A 26194-nucleotide genomic window follows, 5' to 3' on the forward strand; every position below is an offset into this window, starting at 1 on the left:
GACTCTGTTCTCGCTCGAGTGTGTGTGAACAACGGTAAGAGCTTCATCAGCGAAGCCATGTTTCGCCAACTTCCAAAAGATCCAGCCATTCCCACCTTCAAACTGATAGACAAATGGGAAATGGACCTGGAAGCACACAATTCAAAACATCTCCTGCCAAGCAGGTGTATGCTCAAAATCTCCATTGGCAGCAAGAGCATAGTCCATAATTGTTGGGTCGTGCGAGACGTCACTGCCGCCTTTTACTTAGGCAGTGACATTCTCAATCGCTTTGCCATTAGTTTGGACCTAATAAACTTCAAAGCTTGGTCCCGATTAGCGGATAATCCCATGGGCTTTGATGATCCAGAAAAAGCATTTAGGTCAGCTCAATTGCTACCTTATGCAGTTGAAATTCAGGTTAAAGAGGAAGTCACCATCCCAGAAAGGACCCGACAATTCTCCCTGGAAGTGAAAGTTAAAAGGGGACAAGAGTTGAAAAACCCTGATGCTTACATACATCTAAATGCTTCTTTCCAACAGCAAGGGTTGGGGGTAAACCCAACTCCATTAGTCAACATAGAACATGACACCATTCTAATAGAGGTGGATAACAGCGACTTAAAGAGTATTACTCTAGCCGCAGGCACCATTATTGGAATGGCGGTTGATGACCGACATTTCTCCATTGATCTTGTAAATGAACTGTTAAGACCAATCCCCAATGACTGTGTTGACAGTGACAGTGAGGACAATACAACACCAGACAGGATTTTTACCCGGCATGGGGGGAACTTCCTGGTGTACACTTCCTGCCCTTATGGTAAGGAAGATGTGACTTGTGAATTCAGGAGGGATGAGGTGATTTTCCAGGTTCATGAGGGCTGCCTTTCCCACCTGAAGCCTCCGGTCCAAATCAGCACTCTGACCAGGGACTTCTCCACCCAGCTGGAGGAGGCCGCGGAAATAGCCAAACCAGAAGTCTTTCCAGGCTTCAGGCAGATGGTGGAAGAGAGAGTCAACCTAGCTGATGCCTGTGTGACTCTGGAACAAAAGCAAAAGTTGAAACAAGTTTTCTTGGATTTCCAAGATCTCTTTGCGGTAGACTCATATGACTGTGGTCGCACTGACATCCACACAACAACAATCCCCACGGACCCTGGCATGACTCCTGTGTTTGTGAAGCAATATCGCTTGCCTCTCGCATCAATGGAGTCCCTTACTGAAATAATTAAGAACCTTGAGTCCCGGGGAATAATCCGTCCCGTCCACAGCACCTTCAATAATCCGGTGCTGGGAATATTGAAGCCAAACGGCCAGTGGAGACTCTGCGCCGACCTTAGGGAGCTCAACAAACGGGTCCATACTTCCCGATGGCCTCTGCCCTACATTGACCAAGGGCTGGCCCAGATTCAGGGGTCACAAGTATTCACTGCAATAGACCTGACCAATGGATACTGGACCGTGCCTGTCAGCAGGGAGGACCAATACAAACTGGCTTTTACCTTTGGGGGCCAGCAGTACACATGGACCCGGACTCCCTTCGGATACCTCAACTCCGGCAATGAATTCAACATTTTTCTACACAAGGCCATGCCTGACTTGGGTGCAAGGGGTAACCTGGCTTATGTAGATGATGTCCTCATCAAAAGTTCATCTGTGGAGGAACACATAGCGGAGATCCATTATGTTCTGACCCAGTTGAGGGCCGCCGGAGCAAAACTTTCCTTTCAGAAAGCACAGTGGTGTAGAACCCGTGTTAATTTCTTGGGGCATGAGATTACTCCTCAGGGCCTCTGTCCCCAGGAAAAGAAAGTGGAAGCACTTCAGAAACTGAAAGACCCCACAACTCTGCGGGAACTAAGGAGCCTCCTTGGACTGACTAATTACAGCAGAAAGTTCATTGAGGGCTACGCAGAGATCACCCGACCCCTGATTCATCTCCTAAAGGGGGGGGTCAAGTGGGAATGGGGTCCAGAACAATCCGAGGCAGTAAGACAACTCAAGAGAAGCCTCTCACAAGCGCCTTGCCTAGCTTACCCTGTCAGAAACAAGGAGTTCTTCCTGGAGACAGGGTTCTCTAATACGTGCTTGACGGCCGTATTATACCAAAAGCATGACAAGGTCAATAAAGTAATCTCCTATGCGAGCAAAACTTTATCCTCTGTGGAGGAAAAATTCAATGATTGTGAGAAGGCACTCCTGGCAACGGTGTGGGCATTGAAGAATTACCGCCCGTTTATCCAGGGGGAACACATCATAGTGGAGACTCCACACCAGCCTCTGCAATATCTCCAAAGTGACAGAATCCGGGCCGGAAATGTGAGTAATTCCTGAATTACTTCCTGGATTCTGTCAATGCAAGGCTTTCCTGTGGAGGTCCGATATGGCCAAAACAAGAAGAGTCCCCTCGCGCAAGGTCTGGCTGACTTGCATGATTGTGCCAGAGAAAACTGTCTCGAGGACGAAAGTCTAAAAATCAAGGACAACACGGAGGTATACCTTAATTCCCCACACAAAGTCTTTGAAGAGGACAAGTGTGAGGGAATGCCCACTGTCTATGTGGATGGATGCTCTTACCATGTTGACAACAACGGGGAGAAAGAATTGGTGGCTGGCGTAGGGAATGCATGGGTGAATGAGTCCCCAGAACCCTCCGCTGGATACAAAATTGGTCCCCGAAGTAGTCAGGTGGCAGAATTGATGGCTGTGCATCAGGCCATCCTCACTGCTGTCCAGCATCAACTCCACGAACTGGTCATAATCACAGATTCGGATTATGTACGGAACGGGTTCGTGGAGCACCTGGTTAATTGGAAAACCAGAGGCATGTTATGTGCTAACAACAAACCCTTGAAACATGGGAAGTTGATCCAAAACATTGATGATCTGGTCACATCGAATGGGATGACCATCTACTGGAAAAAGATCAAGGGTCATTCCAAAGTAGAGGGACCAGACAAAACTGGAAATGACTTAGCTGATCAGCTGGCCAAAACCGGGGCCATCCAAGGGGATCTAATTGAGATTGAGTCCCTGTTGGGGGAAATCCAGGTCACTGCTATCACTAGGTCCCAGACAAATGCTCACAACGACCTTTCAATTGCACAATGGAGTAAGGAGACCCCTGATGATGATTTGATTACTGCTCAGAAGGGGGATCCAATTATTGGTAAATTTTACCAGCACCTTGAGGACCCTGAGAACTTTCCCCTGACGGATACCGATTACATTGGGAAAGAGGACCTAAGAGTGTTGATGAAATGTCCAAAAATGTTCCGGATCCAAGACGGTTTGCTGGTAAGGAAATCCAAAGCTGGCCACGATCAGTGGGTGGTTCCTACCTCATTCCGAAGCCTGATGTTAAGTCACGCCCATGATGCGGCCACCGCCGGTGATAGGGGGTTTCACACAACATTGGAAATCTTAAGAGAGGTTGCATACTGGCCACACATGGGGCAGGACCTCAACCAATACTTGAAGGGGTGTCTTGTGTGTGCACAATTTCAGCCATCATCCCTCACGCACCGTGCGCCTCTCCAAAAGAGGGGGATGACACTGCCATGGTCAGATTTACAAATCGACTTTGTAGGCCCTGTGATTCGCTCGGCTAGGGGGAATAAGTACATGTTGACTGTGACATGCTTGTTTACCAAGTGGGTGGAATGTCTCCCAGCCCCAAATTGCAAGGCAGAAACTGCAGCTGCCTTGATGATTAACCACATCTTTTCCCGTTTTGGTCTACCTCAAAGGATTGAGTCAGACAGAGGTAGCCACTTCACCAGTGAAGTAATGACAAAGATGTGAGAGATACTGGGGGTCAAGAGAAAGCTGCATATTGCTTATAGACCAGCTTCTTCTGGGGCAGTAGAGAGATATAACCGAACCATTGTGAGCATGTTAAAGAAGTTTGTGGCAGATTCTGGGCCAAGTTGGGATATCCGATTACCTCTGGTCCTAATGGCTATCAGATATACCCCTTCATCTGCAACCAAAATGTCACCATTTGAGTTGATGACTGGGCGCAAGATGGTGCTTCCTCAGCATTTGCTCTACAGGACCCAAGAGCAGACACTGATAAATGCCTCCACTACTCATGAGTATGTAGAGAATTTAAGGAAACACCTCCAACATGCTTTTGCTTATGCTCAGCGGAATCTAGAAAGATCGGCTGATAGCATGAAGACCCATTATGACCTGAAAACTTCCAGGAAGGAATATCAGGTGGGAGACCGGGTCTATCTATACAACTTCCAAAGGAACCAGGCCAAGCAGCTCAAATTTATGCCTACATGGAAAGGACCGTTTGAGAACATCGACAAGATCTCCCCTGTGGCCTACAAAATCCACATCCCCAAAGGTCCTTTGGCAGCGGGGGAAGACAAGTGGGTACACATAAACCAGTTGAAGTGTTGCCATCCCAGGCACGCTCTGCAACAACTGGAGGAATCCTCTGGAATCCTAGCGGGTACTGTCTCAGATTAATTCAGTTCCAACCATAAAACATACCACATCTAGTCTCTAAAATATTGTGATTTGCATGAAACTGTCTCTTAGTTATATTGTTTTTTTTTCTCAAAATAAGAATGTAATGTTTCGTGATGATGAAATGCATATGCTGCCCCACTATCTCAACAGTGGTGGAAAAAGTCTATGAGTAGGTATTGCCACTCTTCCTTTGTCGTCCTAGGAGAAAGAAAACCTGAAGACGGGCCAAGGAGGATGATACGGAGACCGGGAACGAAGATCCAATGGGCCCAGTGGACCGCCCAATATGCCCATCAGGACCGGCGAGGAGAACTGATCGATCAGTACCGGATGGAGAAGAAGATGCTGAACTATGCCATCTACAGAAGAGGAAGAAGATTATGCGGACAGACCGGTGCGTGGGTCAAAACCCTTGGGCACGCGACTCCCCATCGACTCAAATTCAAAGTGCAGTCGCGTGGGGGGGCTTGTTGGGTGTCCTGACCCACGTTTAAGCTATCATGCCACAACATTTGGTGCTGTGGGCTTAGAAAATTCAAGATGGCGGAAAACCCACATGTGCGCCGAAATCCAGGAAAGCTGCGCAGTTTGTGCGCACACCAAAATGGTTGCCTCACTTGCCACCCACCAGTGCGAGAATGAAAGGCCGGGTTGCCATGAGGGAAATGGGTTGCCAAAGGAAAAACAGTAGCGCCGGTTAGCTTCAAAGCGCTTTAAAACCACCATTGGACTACCCGCACAGTAGTCTGAAACCATTGGGAATGGCAATGCTGATTGCCAAATGCAACCTAGAATTGTGGGGAATTCATTTTCTTAAATCCCAAAAATGGGTGCAGTACCAGTACTCACCACTATCCAAAAGCCGGCAGTTTAAAACCACCCTGTGTTTCTCTGAAGGCAAGCCAAAGTGCCTATTTCAAACATTGCAATATGTGCAAAATATTCACTGAACACCAGCAGACATTTGGTAGAATGGAGTTTTGTGTGCCTACAAAATCTGGGAAATGAAGAGCCCAGAACAATGCTTATAACAAAACTGGCTGAGCTATGGAGTCAGCAGTTTAAGTTGCACTGGATTTAAAGACACTAAAATCGAAAATGTTTAGATTAAATGAGTGACCTATGTTTGGTGTCACATGCCTTTGTAACTGTTGGAATGTCATAGTTTTGCACTTAGAATCAGCATTCTAGCTGCATATGTAAAAATGTTTAGTTTTATTTGAATGCAGGAACTGGGGAACAAAAAGTGACATTTTATCTGAAACCTGGCAACTACCCCCATCAGGAGTGAAACTTGAGTCACAGCTGTGTTCCCAGGCCTAGCTGCCCTTTTGCTGCTCACACTAAGGATATGCCATCTATCTGATAATTGAATTACCTGTGCTCTGCAGGAAAGTGAACAAAGCCCTGTCCTGGCTCAGGCAAAGGTTTTATTGGCAGGAGTCGTAAATGGTCGTAAAAAATGGCTTCCTCTTGAACAATGAGCCTCTCCTGACTCAGGCAAAGGTTTTATTACAGCAGTCGTAAAATGTAGCTTCCTCTTGGCAGAAGCTGGGAGGAGCAATGCCTGTGAGAGCAAGCTGGCTTGGCAGAACTGGATAAACCAGTATTTCCACCATGTGACCTGGGAAACCACACCCCTTTGTAGCCAGAATATTGTTTAGAAAAAGATGAATAACTCATGGTGCGGACATGTGAAAATTTTATAAATGATACCATAATTCTTGTGATTTTTCTGCCCACAGTTTAAGAGGTTTTTAGAACCGGTGGTATGTTCAGGGGGGTTTTAGCGGAAAAGTGGATATTACTCTAAATGTATGCATGTTAAAAATCTGAAACTTCATCAGTTAATGTCCATGCTCCCTGCGCACATGTATGTAAAGTTGGGTCAATGTCAGAAATTGAAAAATCAGTTAAAAAGTCAATTATGTGCCATTTCTGAATGCAAGCTCTTAGAAACAGCAGATTTGGACAGAGACATGGCTAAATTCAGCCACACCATGTATATGTAATTTCAAGAAACTGTGTAACTGTGAAATATGTCTTTTATTATCAAATATAGAATATGTGCAATCTGACAGAGGAGTGTCCTATCTGCAAGCCATAAAATGACATCACTCTGACTCACAGTTCATTCCCCAATCAAATGATAAATGGAAGTTTGACCAATTAGAAGCTGAGAGAGAGGTAGGGTCAGTGATGCTAGAACACACCCACATTCTAAACACATAAAAGCAGACAGACAGGACAGATAGGGACCCTTCAATTCCATCTGCCGCTGGAAGCTCTGCCGGAAAAATCCATACTTACCTCCATCAAACCTCCAGAGAGCCAAACTAGAGACTTCAATCTATCCAGAACTAGAGACCCAGACCAGAGAACCAGAGAGAGCTGACCCAGATCACTGTGAAGTGCAGAGACCAGAGGCGAGTCTAAAACCCTGACCAGATCCGTGATGAGGCCCATTTCACTCAAGAATATAGTGTGAGTACCTAGAAAACTGTGCAGAACCAATCTCCTAGTTAAAATAATATAATTCAATCTATTTAATCTAAGTAGAACTGCCTCCTAACTGTCACCTGTCATTTGTAAAGCTGTCACTTGTCATTTCCTAGTTGCAAGCTGCACTTGTCTTTTTGAACTTTAAAATTTCAAATCTGAAAAACGACCTTCACAAAATCGCTCATATCTCCGCAACCGTTTGTGCTAGAGACTTGCAATAACTTTCATCTGAAAGGTTAGAATCGTGGCTTTCCTACGAACCTAGAACCGCATTCCTACCCCCTATAATTTTACCGCAATCGCGGAACACGCATTCGCGAATTTTGCCGCGATTTGCAAATTTCTTCACGTGTAAAAAGACAGCAGTTTTGCCTTCCATTTGCCAGAAATTCGTTTAACCTGCTAATCATTCCTGAATCATTGCAAGAGTGAGCCTGAGCTAATATTAACTAGATACCATTCACCCTGAACCTCTGAAAGGGAATTAAAAGCATTTTAGCATATTTTTTTAATTCATTGCCAGCACATATCAAAGCAATTTGGGCCTGTGTTTTCAAACTTCTGTAGTCTAAGCTTGCTGGGGTGAACTGAATTACAGTTGATTGCATTTCTGAGAACTGTGTGTTTTCCTTCCATTTCCTTACCTTGCATCAAGGGGGGGAGGGGATTGCCAGAGAAAAGTGATTACATTGTTTGGTTGAAATCATATTGAGTATTTTCTGTACTGCATTCATTGAATATTGCATCCACCTGAGCTTACATAAAGCATCCTCTACCACATTATACTTTTGTTCCTATTTACCAGTGTGCTACCCTATCCATTTCATGTCAACTCATTAGTGATTATAAGAAGTGTGCTAGTGCCAGATTCTCCGTTGTTGATCTTTATCATATCAGATTAAGTGTGCTATTCAATTATTAATTTATTATAAAGTGTGATATATATATTTTAAATTATCAAATAAACCTTTTAAACTTGCAAAACAGAACTACTTCTTGGCTCAGTGGGGTCAGGGGGATTCCAAGAGAGGGGTGTTATATAGGGGTAGTCATCCAGAACGCATGAACTGGACATAAAGATATATCAATAAGGGTTTTCATTCAGTATTCTAGACTAGGCGTTAACTTAGCTGTAGTGCTGAATTGAATCCTCTTACACCCCTGGTCTTATGGTTGTAGCCCCGGGTAGAATCTCAGGAGCTGCAACCAAAATGCTAACCAGCCCCCCAGTCCCGACAGTTCTGACATTAGCGTAGCCCCGGGTCTTTTCCAGACCTAGCAGCACCCCTGGAGTAGGGAATATAAGTTAATAACTTGCGATTCATGTAATGCATACGCTTTTTTTGTACAATATTGTACAATCCTTACTGTTCATTTATATTTTCAAACGTGCCACTCTGGGATCCACAGTTACACTATCTGTCAGATAGCTCAAGAGTCAACGTTTACGTAATGAGCAATGTAGAAAGTCTAGTTTATTGGATGCATGTAAACACCACTGCCATGCGCAAAGCAATGACGAGTTGAACAGAAGGCACACATCCACTCGTTAAATCAACGGAACATGAGAACTCTGGAAGGTTATGAGCTATAATTAGGTGAGGTGGATAAGCTTTCTATGAATTATTCACACCATGTATACATTGTGTAAAGATGGATTTACATATATTTTTATAATGATTTATAATACCACGTGTATTATTTTTTTGTGTTTATTACATTCTTAATCTCCTGAGGATGGTTTGTTGAATCAAAACACATAGCGATGGTGTGTGGTGCTTCTTCAGCTTAAAATGTATTTAATGAATTATGTAGATTTGTTTGAAACATAAATTATGAATAACAAACGATTATATGAAAACTTTAACAAAATAATAAAAGAAGAGATTGATAAATTAAACGAGTGCCTGACTCAGTCAGTACATGGCTTACGAACAAACATTGGTTTAATAAGAAAACGGGTGCTCAGTTTTTTGAGTCGACTGCACCATTAAATAATTAAATTGTCATTAGCAATTTTGTTTGATTGGCCCTGTACTGCCCACCCATGTCTTGAAATATGATCACATATTGTCAGGATTAGGAAACACAGGCTCACGTGAGACCTAGGGGCTGAGAGAGTAAGAAACAGAATAATGAAAGGGGAGTAAAAGAAATAAAATATTAGAAAGGCTTTGCAGAGACCATAAAAGGGGGATACTGTCGTTTCTAATAGTTCCCTGGATTTACCTGAGACATAGGCAGAGCGGAACCACACCCTCAGTTGGGAAGGTGGCAACGTGAAGGATTTGAGTGGTTGTCACACATACAAGGGCTGATAAGGCTGTGCAGGAATGATGTTAGTCTGGGTGCAGGGAACAGCGGGCAGGTGGGAGGGACGCATCAGACGTCACCAATGATGTTAGTTGCCTTGCCTCCTTTTGAATTGAAGACAATGTCATTAAGTCCACTACTCCCAACCATTAACATCCTGATACGCAATCATTTACCTGCAGTGGTGCCCATCATCATAAATGTGGTAACCACTATTGCTCTACTCATTCTCTGGGATTTCTCTGCTCCTGGTTTCTGCTGTCACAGGAACACTGGGCACAATCTGTGTATTAACAGCCATCATAATGAGCCAAACCCCTCCTGCAACTAAAGTTCTCATATGGAGTTTACATGCAAGAGAAGATCAGAATCTGCAGAAAAGGAGTAAACTCACAAACATGTTTTTTGCATGGGTTTCCTACATTTCTGGATCCTTTGGAATGAGGTTCTGAGAAGCAGGTAGCATGTTTGCACTCCTGCTTGTTTTCCAGAAAGCAGGTACTATAATCATCCCCTTTATCCAAATGTAAAACAGGCGGTAGTATTTTCAGAATACAACTGTCAGGGAAGGGACCAGTCTCATTCCTGTACTATAGAATGAGTTTGTGACAATCATATCCCTTTTGTGGAGTAAGTGAGTGACAATCTCAGCGCCCAGGCAGTGAAAACAATGAGTGATAGTTCCAATCCCCTCTTTAGATCCCAGTTCATCAGCATAAGTAACTGCATTGGCCCAGTCTAATCAACCCTAGAGAACCTCTTTTTTGATGATCTTTGGTATTATTCGTGTGAAATGTTTAAATGCCAAAAATGCTTCATGAAAGTTTCTCTTACCACTGTATGCAGAAACACAAACATCTCTGGATGAACAACTTTCTGGCAGTCTTTCATGACACCGGCCTGAATGAACTGCTCCAAAGGCTGACGGAAAGAAAGGATATACGGTCAGATAGGTACAAATGAAATACAGCATTCTAGAATTTCTGGCACAGGAAATTGCTAATATAATAACTATCTTTGCAGCTATTGGAACACTAATGCATTACACCTGTTATCATTCTCAGCAAGGTACACAATATGATTTATTTGTAAACCCATGAACAGATATAAAACATGTTTTATGCTTAAAGCAAGCACCAAATCTAACCAACGATAATCATAAAGAGCGAGTAATGGCATCCATTTTTCACTTGACTCTTGAATTTGAAACAAAAAAGTTAAAACATAAAAACACACACATCAAAATTAATAATGTATTTTGATTCCATATCATTCTTTATTTATGGGTGTTATGATATTTAAAGTATTTGACATAATATAGCCTCTTGCAATTGATTATTAGACCTCTCTCCATGTACCCAATGCATGTTTCAGACTTAGTGGAACCATTTATTCCACAGCACTTACTTATTCAGGGTCTAGAAGGAAAATAATGTCAAATACCTCAATTAATATCAATATGTACTATTTCCAGGTACCACACAACAGAAATATTTCTTTGAACTTTTATCCAGATGTAATTTGAATTGTCAATTTATAAAAAGGTATATAACATCCAACCATGTTGATAGAAATTACGGATGTGGTGTGATATTGATATTAATTTAGCTCTATTCATTATTTTCGTGGTAGACCCTGAAGAAGCATATGCTGTGGAAGAAACTGTCCCGCTGGTATCAGCTAGGGACAGACAGCTAGGCAGCAGATGGCAGGTTTATGATCTACCACAGAGGAGAAGAGCTAATGGTCCACATATGAGGATGTGCTCAATATCTTTCAGCAGCAAAAGGATAAGATCATGATCCCCAGAGAGGGAAGATGAGCAGGTTCCACAGAAAAGAGGTCATCATGATCCACGGATGGGGAGGTAATTTGAGTAATCTGGGAGAAGAATTGATTGGGAATCCCAGAGAGGGGAAGGTGATCAGTATCCACATAGGGAAGAGGTTATCATGACTCCCAAATAGGAAGGTGGCAAGAAAGCAAGATAACAGAAATGCTTTCAGGAATATCAGTTTAAGTGTTCAGTGTACATAGAGGGGAAGAAATGTCTCAACACTAGACTGCACCCGCTCTGCTGTAGAATTACCTTCACATCAACAATGCAGGGAACACTTACAGCGCTCTAACACTGCTTTGTGGAACAAGAAATCTCCCATTCTGGGGCAGGAAACCAAGGCAGCCTACTTCTTTGTGCTTGAGGCTCAGGCAAAGATTTGCCTGCTTTCTGAGAGAGTACAGAGGGTCCAGGCTCCCCTACCTCTAAGTGTTCCGATTGGGTACTATGGAACTCCTTTCTCTTCCTCGCGGGACAGTGCTAGTGAATCAGGAGCGTGTCTTAATGAACAGTAAAAGGAGCCCAGGCAACCATTTCCCTGTGCTGTGGGAGGAATCCTTTTGCTCTCTCATGTGCACCGAAGTGCTTTTTCTCTTGTTCCCATCCCTCTCACGCAAAAGCCTTCAGTGGATCTCTTTACTAGGCTACATATTATGTGCTCCCGACACCATGCTTTTCTCCAGCTGTGAGACGTGACAGGTTGGGGGAAGATTGTCAAAATGGGGGCAGTAGAGGGAGTCCCGTGACTGCCAGAACTGGCAACAACCAGAAAGTCGGGGAAAAAAGGTTCTTGTGCACTTTAAAAAAAACGAATATAGGACCTAAATCACAAAAAGGCAAGTGGACGGAAAACCTGTCTTCGGTCGGTGGCCATTCTGTCTGCTTATAGAATACATGCAGGGGTCAAGCGGCAGGAGTGGCCTCAACTGACCAAAGAACACTAATTTATAATGGGAGGTGCTTTGATCTGTGACAGATCTCGGTCTCTTTCACCATGTCTGAATCTCCCTTTAGTGAGCAAGGCACAAGGGATAACCCGATGGTGTCTGGGGTCTTTTCAGGGCCCTAGCATTACTGATCTACCCAGAATGCAAATTCTCAGAAAAGCCCACTTAAGCCCATCACTGCAGTTGTGCTCATTGACCGTATGGTCAATGAGCACGATCATGTGAACACGATCAATATGCAGGTATGCCTAGAAGGGCACACTGAGAGTCCCTAGATCCGGCACCCTATTCCTCACCCACAGCAACAATCCCAATCATTTATCAGGGTTGGCATGCAGGACAATTAGACTGCATTATGTGACCAAAGGACTTGGTGAATTGATCCCCTATTACCTAACAAAAAAATGAAAAATTATCAAATTAATGGGTCTCATTCCGAGTCCGGCGGTACCATGCCGGTGCTACCGGCGGGTTGCCGCTGGACTTGGAATGAATTACCGATGCCTGAATTCCCGGTGCCACGGCTATTCCAGGTCAGGTGGATGGGAAGTCAGGTGCCTGCAACTTCTTTAATCCCCATTATCATAGAGTCTCATGGGACTTACCGGCTTACCATTGAGTGCCATGGGACTTACCGGTTTACCGGCACCGTTGTTTTCAGACCGGCAAACTTATAATGAGGTCCAATGTTCTGAAAGCTACCATAACAATTTAACATGCATAATTTTGCTTAACTTTTTGAGGTTTTTGGGCCCATTGTCGTACTGATGTTTCCCATTCCTAGTCCTCATGTGAGATTAGAGTTCAAAACAAATATTATAGACTCCCGCATTATCATACCTTATGTAGCCCCTGGATTTTTTTTATTCCTGGCCCGGACTGGGGCAGTATCTTCACCCGGGACTTTTTCTTCTTGCCTACCTGGGTTGGCAACTGTTTAATTTCACCCAAGCCGCACCCCACATGCGACCTGGTTCTTATCTTCACGCCGGGCTGCTGCTGACAGACACAGCCGGCCCGCTCCGAAGGCCTTGGGTGGAGCACTCAAGGCTGCGACCCAAGGGTGTAGCTAGCTCTGGAAAATATAGGGGGCTAGGCAAATGTTGGGACTGTCTGGACTCAGGGCTAGGCTAGTCTTTTGGTTGTAGCTCCTGAGCTTCTATCTGGGGACAATTAAAAGACCAGGGGCTATAGCCCCCTCAGCCCCCCCAGCAACGCCTCTGCTGCGCCCCCCTAGACAGCGCTGATCTTATATCTTTTCTTTGCTGTACTTTAAGTTATCTGTCCTTTCTTTTGTGTCCCTTCTTCCAACTGTCACCTTCTAACGGTTCCCAGTCCAGTCCAGTCCATGGGCCTCATCACGGGTTGGGGGGTATCCCAACGCAAATAGTGTTACTGCTACTTGGTATGGCGCTATTGGTGCTGGATCACAAGTAGTGGTGACACTGTTGGTCCCCATTCCATTCAGAGTCCAAAGGACTCAAGGGGGCATTTCAGGTGCAATTAGCCGCACCACGCTAATTGCAACTGAAAATCCTCGTAAAGTTGCTAAAAGCTAGGGGTAAATGCTGGCAGACTCGAGATTGGGTGTACCCTTAAATGCGACAGTAATTGCGTTACCGCTGCATTTAAGGGCTACCGCCCAACTCATGATGAGGCCCCATGTCTATGTCTGTTAGCAGGGGAGGCATGCCAATTGTCCTTCAGCATCAAGGTTCCATGTGTCCCTCATGGTGGGTAATGTGGTACAGTCAGGTAAATCCATGTTAAAACACTTAAACATTTAATCAAAACACTTAATACAGCCCCTGTGTCCTGTTGCTTTATTGATGTCATCAATGATATTTGTGATGTCATCTTTGATATCCTGGATGTAAGTCTTAGCAATCCACGTAGATGCCGCGAGTTGTGGTTGCTGAGTTTACCATAATGGGGGAATGTGCAGTGTTGTTTGGTTTCACTGTGAAGTATAACATCCCTTTAACAAAGTTTTTTTACTGACTGTACATATATATATACATAGAGCAGGAAACGAAAACAAAGGGGCTAAACATGTGATGTGGTCAGTGATGTCATCAGTTACATTTGAGATACATCTTTCATGTTCTGGGTGTGACTGTTAGCAGTGCACAGTGGTGATGGCAAGTATGGGGGCTCAGTCTGCCATAACTGGTGATTTTCAGGGGTTTTCTGGTTTTAATTTGAACTATAATGTGGGCAAACTTTTTTTTTTAGTGAAGTGCACAGGTTTTTGGTAGGGCAACTTAACCATAACGTCCCCTCAACAAAGTTTTTATTTGGAGTGAATTTTACAGGTTTTTGGGAGAGCAACGTAAGCATAACGTCCCTTTAACAAAGTTTTTTTAACTGAATGCTATAGGTTTTTAGTAGTGTAAAAACATCATAACAGTACGTTAACAAAAATGTTGTACTATATTTATCAGGGTTCTAATAGTAACACATAAGCATACTACTGTAAAGGAACATTTGAAGTAACTGCCCACCTTCCGAAGAATTCCACATTATCATATGCTGGCGCACAGCATGGGGGCATGTTCAAAAAGTCATACGCACTTCACAATGACATTTGTAACTGGGTGACAGTGGAGAAGTACATTGTATATTCTTGTACGAACTTGAAAATGAAAATTTTCGGGACAGAACACCACAAGGCAGGCGTGCAACACAATATCTGTATCATTAACCCCCATTCCTCCCCAAAGAGTGGGGGATGAATGCCATAAGCGATTGAGATTTTACAGCAGTAACCCGTGCTACCAAGAAAGAGGATTTTCTGTCTTCAACCGGAACGCCTCTGGTGTTCCCGGCTGAAAAAAACAAATCTTTTTTCAAGATGGCCACCATAGAAAGAGAAGACGGGTGTTGGATAGAAACCCTTCTTCGCTTTCCAATGCAGGCTACAGAAAGCAAAAATGAAACTGTGTGACGGTAAAGGCAGCACCACATTTGTGTTCCTTGCGAAATGTATGGTTATAAACACCTTTACCAGAAAGGCAGTCCCTGGTGGACATGGCAACCTCAATGCAATGTTTTGTCCCTTCCAGTAATGGCCAGTAGCCACATCCCCGACATTGTGGCCACTAACCATACATAGATGTTACCCCTCGGAGACGGAAGCTGTACCGTTGATTTGTTATGTACATGAGTACACTTGTTAAACATCAAAACACTATCACATACACAACATAAACCTTTTTCCGTGTTGGCAATGACCTTTACTTACATGTGTTGTAATTGTACTATTTTATTTCTGTAAAAATGTGCTACTTACGGTTACATAAAATCTGAAACAAACTCTGTGATGGGAAGCACAATGATGTTAGAAATACTGAAAGCAACACCATCACCACTCACCGTTCGACACATCATTTCGTAAGTGGCACAGGTCAAAAGGTGCGAAGATATGTGTATTGAGAGGGTGTAACCATGTATTATTTTACGAACATTTCTGTGCACCAAACACTTTCAGTGCACCTTACCTAATTTTCCCGCTTTTAAGAAGATAGTAAGTATTCTGAAGTAATGTTGGTTAATAGCGCATCTGGGTCACATAAATTGGTCTGACGGTGACAGAAATTGGCCTGGCGGCACTAAAGCATATGATATGAGCCTGACCCTCCCATAGCCAAAGCAAATGGGCTATGCAGAACCTTTCTCTATAACGTTCCTTGGCAGCTTAAACAAATGCGTCCATATTGACGTAGGTGCCATGATGTAGCACCTACAAAAGAATACATTACAACATGCAACGTAGCATGCCACATTGGGAAAGCAGAGTAAATTTGTAAAAAAAATCACTGACATTTCAAAAATAGTACAGTAGTTTCATTTCACAATAAACTAAGCAAAATCATCGCCCTAAGCAATTAGTAAAGTAGCTGTGTTTCACATTGAACTGTGCGAAATGATTGCCCTATGCACATTTTTATACAAGTAGTAAGTTTCTGTCTTTCGTCGACAATGAAAATGGTAATGGGGACATTGGTTTCTTTCACACACAGAAAGTGAGCGTTGCCGCCACAATAGTCATTTTCCTCCCACATTGATGTGCAAGACGACGTCAACGGCTGTGATCTACACCACCAGAAAGGATGGAATGTTACTTCTTATTGCGACAGCAGCGTATGGACAGAGTGGTCTAACACGATCATCCCACTCAATTATAACGCACAGACAACCGATAATAAACAGTTTCATTTGACGGTTAAAAAAGTCGTCACTCGGCAGCTGTAATCCGTGACAATCACAATAGGGAATGAAGTATCTGAGGGGAAAAGCGTAAATAAAAGGTTTATGAATACGCAACCTCTGCACAAAACAAAGTTGTAACACATACTTTTATTAGTAAAGAATAATTTAAATTGGGGGAAATGTACCGGCACCCTACAAACGGTGACAATGTGCAATATGACGCACAGACAAGCGGTAATTAACAGTTGCATTTGACGGTTTAAAAAGTCGTCACTCGGCACCTGTAATCCGTGTATGGGAGCGAGGGGTCCTCAGGCCCCCTCGCATCGTACGCTCCTCAGTACAAGGCTTGGACCGTGTGCCTCCGGTAGTGGTATTGTCCCTTGCCCTTATGTAAAGTTAACCACGGTTGACTGCTGCATAGATGGGACTACTGAGCAGGACACGGGGCATCCATTTTTTGTGCCCCCTTTTGACTCCATCTTGGGCAAACAGGCCTCACTGCGTTAGTACAGCAATGCTCAGCTCCCCTTTCCACCGCAGCAGCCAAGGACAGAGACACACACACACACACACAAGGCGCGCAGGCAGCTGGCTGGCCCCCACCCTTGCACTCCCCCTGCGAAGGAAAAGCTCTGTTATGTTATGTTACCTGGACTTGTAAAGCGCACGGTCGCCCAAGGGCATCATGGCGCTGGTGAGGAAGCTACCAAACAGGAAGGGCAGTAATAGTCAGAGAGCTAAAATAAAGTAGTTTTCAGGGCTTTCCTGAAAGCCAAGTGGTTAGAGGTAGACTTGAGTGGCAGTGGGAGGGTGTTCCACAGCCTGGCTGCAGCAATGGAAAAGGCTCTGCCACCGAGTCTTTCCCGGTTATACCTAGGAACCACCAAGAGGTTGGTATTCACGGAGCGAAGATTACGTTCCGGGATATATCGGGCAAATTTGGTTTGAAGAAACTCAGCCCCTAGGCTCTGCGCTTCCATTCTCACGCTGAGGCTGGAGAAAGTTGCAACAATCAATATGCTACAGTTTTCTTCCTCTGAGATCACTGTTTGCCTGAAAACCGGCATGTGAACCAAGATGAGCTAAGCACTTTCTGTTCCATTCGTTCTCATAAACGTGCAAGCCACCCACCCCCATTAAAACAATTTATTGCCATTCTGACCCTGCACACCCTGTAAGGTATTTCTTTCAAGTGCCAGAACCTCGCCTGTGCTGCGAAACCCACCCAACACACCCACTACTAACCTTAAGCATTTTTATTATTAAATATGCTTTTACTTGCACTAATGAGTTTGAAACCTAGAAAGAGATGCGAAACATAGCCTGATTCTTTTACATGCACAATAAAGGTTAAGGCCTTCAATTAAAGCCACAAATGACCCAATTGTACTGACAATAATCATTGTGTGTAACTTATGTAGAAATGTGACAAGTAGCATAAAATGTTTTAAATAATTTGTCATTTAGTATGAAACAATACTAGCTTAGGTAGTGACCACAGTGACCGGGCCCTGACCTGCACGGAGCACAAGATGTTTAACGTCCGTCAGCTACTCAGCCAACCAGGAGGAAGAGATGCTACCCATACCTACAGCACCACACCGTCTGGCCAATCGGGTCCATTTAGTATTTTTTGTTAGAGTTACTTTAACTAATATAAATGTTGGCACTGATGTAAATGTGTTAGAGAGTTTTTTTGGGTTATTTCCTATCTGGAGAAATAAACCATCCTTTCAACTCTTGCAGCCGGGTCTCATTGCCTCTTTCCCTGACAAGGGGTTTTGCCTGTTATTTTATTTCTTTTTCTCTCACACGTAGTAAGACGGGGAAAGGCACCTACATTTTTGGTGACTCCCGCGACGTGATTTAGAGAGGTGCCTTGAGGCCTGCGCCGCCCGGCAGCGAGATCCAGGGCGCCCCCCAGCAGAACCATCGCCTCCGCGGTTGACCAGACTGTGCACACCAAGAAGAAAGGGTCAAGGGTTCCCGGTTGACGAATACCCGATCAAAAGCTGCTCGCCAAGGCAGGCCACGGCTTGGTTGGGGGACGGACCTGAGCGAGGTCTGGCCGCGAGCAGCGACCCTCGGAGTACCTGACTGAACACGTGGAGTCCCGGTTGCAAAGAACCCAAAAGAAGGTAAGGGGGAAATACGGGAAGAAGGGAATTAGTAATAAAGGAAAGGTAGCTAAGAATAGGGTCTGTGTGAGTGACGGTGAGGCTTTTCTGATCTATCCTTTATATGGCCATTAGGTGTTGTAAGAAGTGAGAAGAAGAAGAGAAGTGGTATCCTAGCCCGTAGGGGGTAGAAGGCGGCGCCGCGTAGCATTTGTCCCGACCAAGTGCAGAATAGAGATAAAGAGAAAAATAGTAGGGGTCTCGTGTAGGCTCGGAGTAGTTTTTAGAATATTCTTTTTCCATGGAAGTAAGAAATCTTGAGACATAATAAAGGTGAAAGAGGTGGGGAGTGAATGCGAAATAGTAGGTAGTATAGGGAAGAATAGAAAACAGGGTCAGTAACGGGAATAGGGAAAGAACAAACGCGCGTAGGCAGTGCATGTGTATGTTGCATGATTATATGTTTGTTGGTCTGCTTTTATGTATATGTCTTGTTGAACACGCTAAAGTATTTTAACACAATTAATTTGTGATTGATATAAGGTAAAGCAGAAGAAATAAACTGTGAGGGGTGATCAGGTAACACCTCTCAGAAAGCTAATGTGACATATGGTAATTGTGAGCATTGATAAAAAAACGTATTATTTCTACATATTGTAACTGATATACCAAGTTAGAGGTGGGAAGGGATTCAAAGATACTAGAACACACAAGAAAGGAAAAGAAACATTGCCATGGGGGGAGTAACACCACTAGCACATATTTGCCAGCTCCTTCCACTTTATAGCGACAGGATACAAAAGTATCACGATCAGTGGATCACTGAGATAAAGGGAGACGGGGTTACACCAATTTGGCCAGAAGGAGGATCATTTGACAAAAGAGTGTTGGACTTAGTATCAACACATTTGCTACCGCGATACAAAGGGAAACAGTTACAGAACCGGAGAGAAGTGTTAGATTTATGGCAAATGTTTGAGGAAGTTTTCCCCACGGCAGAGGTAGGTACAAACAGAATAACAGAAAAGCAGAAAAACCCTGAAGAAGTAGGTGGGGCACCAAAAGGGGAATGCTCAACGACTGCAACCGAAAACGAAGTAACAAAAATCTATCCCTAAATGACTAGGCCAGCGGTAGGGCTTAGTGAACCCCTGTATATACCACCCACCGCCACTGCCCAGAGCGGGGCAACAGCCCCCGAACCTCCACCATATGACAAAGGAGGCCTGTATGGCCCCACGAGTGCGCCTCCTGTGGATATAGCACGGTTAACAGGTGATCTGGACCGTCAGCTAGCACAAGCACAAATGGAAATAACACGGTTAAGAGCTTTATGTGACAAAGGGCAAATACTGCCAGGGGGAGGGGAGGTACTCCCGCTGTCACTGGCAGATCTCACACCTCCGATCCGGGCAGCAAGCAATGCAACCCCAGCAGCCTCGGTATCAGGGCAGTCTATAGTATCACAAGGGAATCACAACAGAGGCAAGAACAAGAGTGGCAGTCAGGACAGTTCCTGTTCCAATTGAATAACAAGCCAGTGAAAATTATACGTCCAGATACACCAGAGAGTCAACAAAGTGGAGATCAGGGTGAAAGGCAAGGAAGTGAACCCAAGGAAAACTGGGAGGATAATAACGAGCCAGAGTCAGAAATAGAAGAAGTATGGGATGATTTAGATGAATACGAAGAGGCAGCTGCCGCAGAGGGTTCCCCACTGCCAAACTGCCATTACCCAGACACACTATCACCACCATTATGGCAGGGTAGATTAAGACAACGAACAGGGAGGACAGGGAACATACTGGTAAGTAAAACGAAAAAAGGGAGAACGAGCAAAACAGGAAAGGAACAGAAATGCCACTGATACATAAAGGAGCAGGTAGGCCAAATTACATTCCGTGGGCCCAAATGGACAAAACCAACCTGTTAAAACCCCTCCCCCCGCTGACGGGAGGGGCAGGTAAGTGGATACATGTATTTGAGAAGTACACGGCAGGCGTGCCGTTAGCTATAGGTGATGTAAAAAGTCTATTAGTTTCAGCAATCGGGGACCAAGCAGACACAATCTGGGAAAGGGCAGGGTTCCCGGGAGTAACAATGAGCTGTGACCGACACGATGGATCACCATTTAACAATGTTCGAGCACAAGTGTGGGATGCATTACGGCGTGTATTTCCAGACGTTCCAGATTTACATGCAGTGATGCAGTGTACGATGGAGGAGAACGAGGATCCTGCGCAATTCATTTTGCGAGTGCAAGATTTATGGAGAAGCGAAACTGGTACGGCATGGAATCAATCAACAGCTTTATTCTATTTTATCATTAAAAAGGGGTTGCCGAAAGAGGTGCAGAAGGCCTTGGTCAAAATAGCTGGGATCGAAGCCAAAGGGTGGCCTGAAATTCAGAGCATAATTGTACACCACTGGAGGAGGATCAAAGAGAAGGAAAAGGAGGTCACGCAAAAGAGGCTAGCTGACAAAGCGAAATTAGTACAGACGAAATTAATGAAGGTCGCCGCCATTACTGCCAGTGCAACAGCAGACAGAGGAAACGAAGGAGAAGAAAACACGGGAGGAAGGCCCGTGGGGATAGCAGCACAGTGGGTTGGAGAGGACCAAGGACAGTGGAACGGAGAGGAACAACCATGCCAAGGATCGCAGTGGCAGAACAGGCCGGCCCAAGGAAGAGGTGGGTACCGCGGGCAAAGGGGAGGATATGGAGGAATGGGAAACAGAGGGTATGGTGGTCAAGGACCAAGGGGAGGACAACAGGGGTCGCGTTGGAATTGTGGAAGATGGGGACATTATTCACGAGATTGTAGAATGCGACCATCAGGGTATTTTCAACAGCAGCAACAACAGCCCATGAACAATGAACAGGGGTGGGGCTGCCCACACCCAGGTAGCCCTTGTGGAGCTCCAATGGGGACGGGGGGACAACAGGATCAATACTGCTATGACCCCCAAATGCAACAGAGACAGCCAGCCCCACCAAAGCAGCAGCAACAGCAACAGCAGCCACAACAGCAAAACGCACTACAGCCCATGGCGAGACAAAACCCAGTAGGGAACATAAACAATAACCCTTTTGCAGCAGCTGCAAACGGTGCTCCTGCACCATACCGCGGCGTAACGGTCGTGGGTGACAACGTTTTTTCAATGCCAGGTCAGCAAAGATACCAAGACTAGTGTCCAGTCCTATCCACCACACAAAGTGCAAATGAGGAACCACTAGTGGCGGCAGAGATAGGAAACAAGCAGTTTATCTTTATGGTAGACTCTGGAGCAGAAAAATCATGCCTCAGAGAAGGGCGGTTTCAGCTCTCGGGAAGAAATTTGGAGGCGCAGGGATTCTCTGGGGCTATTTTAAAAGTTCCTTATACAAAAGATCTTGATGGAACAGTGGGGGGAAAAAACAGTGCGTGCACCCTTATTGTACTACGAAGACGCTTCAATCAATTTGATGGGACGAGACCTACTCAGTAAGTTAAACATGACTATAGCCTTTACTGAAAGAGGAATAGTGTGCTCGATGCCAGGGGTATGCCCCGTACGGGCACTCTTGCTAATAAGTACGATTACAAAGGAAGTTGCGGTTAGAGGGATTCCCATTGACATGGACATGTTCGTCTATGGAATACAGGTATTAGCCCGAGTAGTGCCTGAAATAACACAAAAAGAGTGGAGAATACCATCCGATTTCATATTCTGCCCAATCACACCAATAGATGTAGTGCCAGGCACAATTATGTCTATAGACATTGAGGCAGTTCAAGTTTCCAACAAACGCATTGTGGTCATAGGCCAGGACACGCAAGGACGCGAGTGGAGAAGTGTGCTATGCATAGAGCCAAACATAATGCTAAAAGATATTACTGATGAAGAATTGTTTACTGACTATGAAGGGGATGGAGAAATAACAATGGAAATAAGCATACCATGTGACATTATGATTCAATACAGAGAAATACACAACCCACTCATGGCTAACATAAAGGCCCCACTGACAATATTTGAAGAAGACATGGCCAGGGTAGCACCTGACATTTAGACTACAGGACCACACGATGTAGGATTGTTGCATGAGGTAACTCCCATAAAAATAAAATTGAAACCAGGTGCGCTCCCACCCAGAGTGAAACAATACCCAATATCCAAAGAAGCAGAGGAAGGTATTAGAGAAACAGTGAATGCATTCCTAAGCCAAGCGTTCTTAGTACCATCGACTTCCCCATGCAACACAGTGATTTTTCCAATTAAGAAAGCAAAAGGAGGAGCGTGGAGAATGGTCCAGGACCTCCGCCCACTCAATGACGTCATCCAAAAAGAGTTCCCTTTAGTGCCTAACCCGTCATCAATATTGTGCAGTATACCAAAAGAGGCAACTTGCTTCACTGTCATTGATCTGAAAAATGCCTTTTTCTCTGTGCCACTCACACCAGAGTCACAGTACCTTACAGCTTTTACATTAGGAAACAACAGATATGAACATCGCAGACTCCCACAGGGGTATTGCGAAAGACCAAGCATTTTTAACAGAGTACTACGAGAAGACATTGGCAACATAGATGTAGGGAGCACCATAATACAGTACGTAGACGATTTACTCGTCTGCAGCAAAACAGAAGAAGAGTGTAGAGAAGACTTGATAACACTGCTTAACGTATTGGCTGCCAAGGGATACAAGGTGGACAAAGGAAAGTTACAATACTGCCTTGCTGACGTTGTGTATCTTGGCCAGCAAATATCTAAAGACGGAAAAAGAATATTACCAGACAGAGCACCAGCCATTCGACACATTATCATACCAAAAACAGTGAAGGACATGCAGAAATTTCTTGGCATATGTAACTATTGCCGAGCATGGATCCTCGATTACGCAGCATATACACGGCCAATGCTACAAGCACTAAAAGAAGTACAAAAGAACAAAGCCCCAATAAAATGGACACAGGAGACAATTGCTCAATTCTCTCGATTAAAAGACCTTATTTCAGACGCCCCAGTCCTTGCAAATCCAGATTATGAAAGGGAATTTTTCCTATTTTCACACAGCAATGGAACATTAATTACAGCAGTATTGATACAAAAGACATCACTAGGCCACAAACCATTAGCGTACTACAGTGGAATATTAGACCCAGTAATGCAGGGACATTTCGCTTGCGAACAGGCCCTCGCTGCAGCGGCCTTCCCTATTGAGAAAAGTGCCACGATCGTAATGGGATGTTCAGTGACGCTATATGCGGAACACTCGTTATTTGCTATCTTGGAAAGATCAAAATCTACCCTCACAACACAGAGAGCCTCTGCTTATGAAATAATAATATCAAGTCCAAATGTACACGCGGTCAGATGTAAAACAGTGAACCCAGCTACCTTCATTACAGAGCCATGCTCAACTGAGGATTTACAAGAACACGATTGTAGCACATACGAGGGAGAGGGCGATGACATTCCCAAAGCAATCGAAAACGCCCTTACAGAGGGTGAAATGTATTTCATAGACGGGTCAGCATCCATAAATTCAGAGCCAGGAGAAAAACATGTGGGGATGGTGGTAGTACGCATGGAAGAAGACACATACGAAGTGATTGTGCAAAAACGCCTCCCCTCACATTACTCTGCGCAAGCAGCCGAACTGACTGCGCTAATCAGCGCGTTACACACAGCCAAAGGTTGTGCTGTGACCATATATTCAGATTCAGCTTATGTTACCACCACAGTTCACTCAGGGTTATCACGTTGGCGAAGGAGAGGGTTCAAAAGAGCAGACGGGTCCCTTGTACAACATGCCATGTTGCTAAATGAACTGATAGAAGCTTTAGCAGAACCATTGTTAGTAGCGGTGGTCAAATGCCAAGCCCATACCCATTACACAGACGCTGTCTCATTGGGGAACGCGGCAGCCGATGCGGCAGCGAAAGAAGCCTTGTACTTCAATGAGACACCAACATCCGAGTACATTGTAAAAACAACCACAGCAGAACAACCAGCAGATGCATACAATAACACGCCCATAGTACAATTGATAGAACTCCAGAGAAGAGCCCCACCGGAAGAGCAGGAGTTGTGGGACAAACGAGGGTGTAAGCAATCAGCCACAGATCTCATTTGGAGACAGGAAACGACAGGCAAAGTAGTGATGCCTGTAGAATTATTAGAAGTAGCATTCCAACAACTGCATTTTCCGCTCACGTTGCAAAACAACACATTGCCTCAGATATCCAAGAGGATTGGTTTGTTCCTAATCTACATGAATACTTGACTAAGTTTGTGATTGAATGTACTACATGCCAAACTTACAATTCAGGAATGACATTGCGAACTCTGCGTGGCACTTTGCCACGCCCTACAGGTCCATTTAGAGAACTACATATCGATTACGCCGATATGGGAGAAAGATGTAACGGAGCAAGATACTTGATTGTGGTGGTATGCCCTTTTTCACGGTGGGTGGAAGTGGGCCCCTGTCCCCATCCTGATGCAAAATGTGCTGCCAAATTCCTTGTGCGAGAAGTATTCTCTCGGTGGGGAATCTGTGACGTGATCCGTTCAGACAACGGCACGCACTTTGTAAATGACCTCTTCAAAGAAGTGACCTCCCTACTGGGGGTGAAACACAAATTATGTTCGATTTATCATCCAAAGGCCAATGGAGTTGTGGAGAGGATCAACGGGCTGCTTAAAAACAATTTATCGAAATTATGCAGCACGTGAAAAAAAATTGGGCATATTGTCTGCCCCTAGCACTGTTCCAACTCAGAAACCAACCATGCAAGGACCATCATTTAAGCCTGCACGAAATCGTGACGGGAAGGAGAATGCACACACCGCTCTCCCCTGTTAGGAGAGCGTCTGATGCGCACAGGGCTGCCACAGTGCTGGGAGAAGAATTTAAGGAATACCTAACACAGCTAACGCGCGCAGTACGCAGCATAGCAAAGCAAATTGTTTCACCATTTACTGAAGATGTAGCAACAGACACCTCCATGCCGAAAGCAGACAGCCCAGAGGGGCCTTTAATGCCAGGGGAGCAAATTCTCATTAGAAACTTTGTGAGGAGGTGGAATTCACCAAGATTTCATGGTGCATACACAGTGGTGTACAGCACCCCAACTGCAGTCAAGGTCACAGGGTTAAAATAATGGGTGCACCTCTCAGACGTAAGAAGGGCACACAGTATTACACCTCCCCAAAATGAAACTGACTGTGTGGATGCCATCACTGGCACAGGTTGACATGATGACAATTGCAACTTAAGACAGGGAAAGTATAGGGGAAAATCAAAGGTTTTATATATTTTTGTCTCTCTTTCTCTCTCTCTCTCTCTCTCTCTCTCTCTCTCTCTTTTTTCCCTTTCTTTTCATATAAATCGTGTTGTTTTTTCTATTTTGTCCTAATCTATTCCATGATGAAATGAAAAGGAATTGTTACATGCCTAACTGAGTAAAGAAATGAAAAAGAAATGAATAATTGCAATTATTTTTCTTCCATGTGACTTAACAAATTTGTCTCGCCCACATAGGTTCAACATGAGCCAATGCGACGAAATGGCTGAGCAAGCTGAAATGTTAGATAGAAATAGGGATGCCACTAGGGCCAGTAGATTAAATAATTTGGAATGTGTTATAAAATATGCTGCCATATTATTTGCAATAATGATGTTTTATCTTATTTGGTATAATGTTGTTTTATATGTGGCAAATGAAATGAACAAAGGGGGGAGCGGAACTGATATGACAAAACCAGGGTCTAAACTAATATGGACTGAAGCAACGACTATTTTGAAG

General features: G+C 44.4%; 1 protein-coding gene across 1 annotated transcript in view; it reads right to left on the reverse strand.

The window, feature by feature from the left end:
* LOC138548640 (uncharacterized) overlaps positions 1-26194 on the reverse strand; it is a 633569-nt gene that overhangs the window by 228883 nt on the left and 378492 nt on the right. Inside the window, exon 10 of the mRNA XM_069642327.1 lies at positions 10117-10203. Coding sequence (XP_069498428.1) covers positions 10117-10203 — 87 coding nt within the window. The remainder of the gene's footprint in view (positions 1-10116; positions 10204-26194) is intronic.

Source organism: Ambystoma mexicanum, chromosome 1p (assembly GCF_040938575.1).
Source record: "Ambystoma mexicanum isolate Mex_15411 chromosome 1p, UKY_AmexF1_1, whole genome shotgun sequence".
NCBI lineage: Eukaryota > Metazoa > Chordata > Amphibia > Caudata > Ambystomatidae > Ambystoma > Ambystoma mexicanum.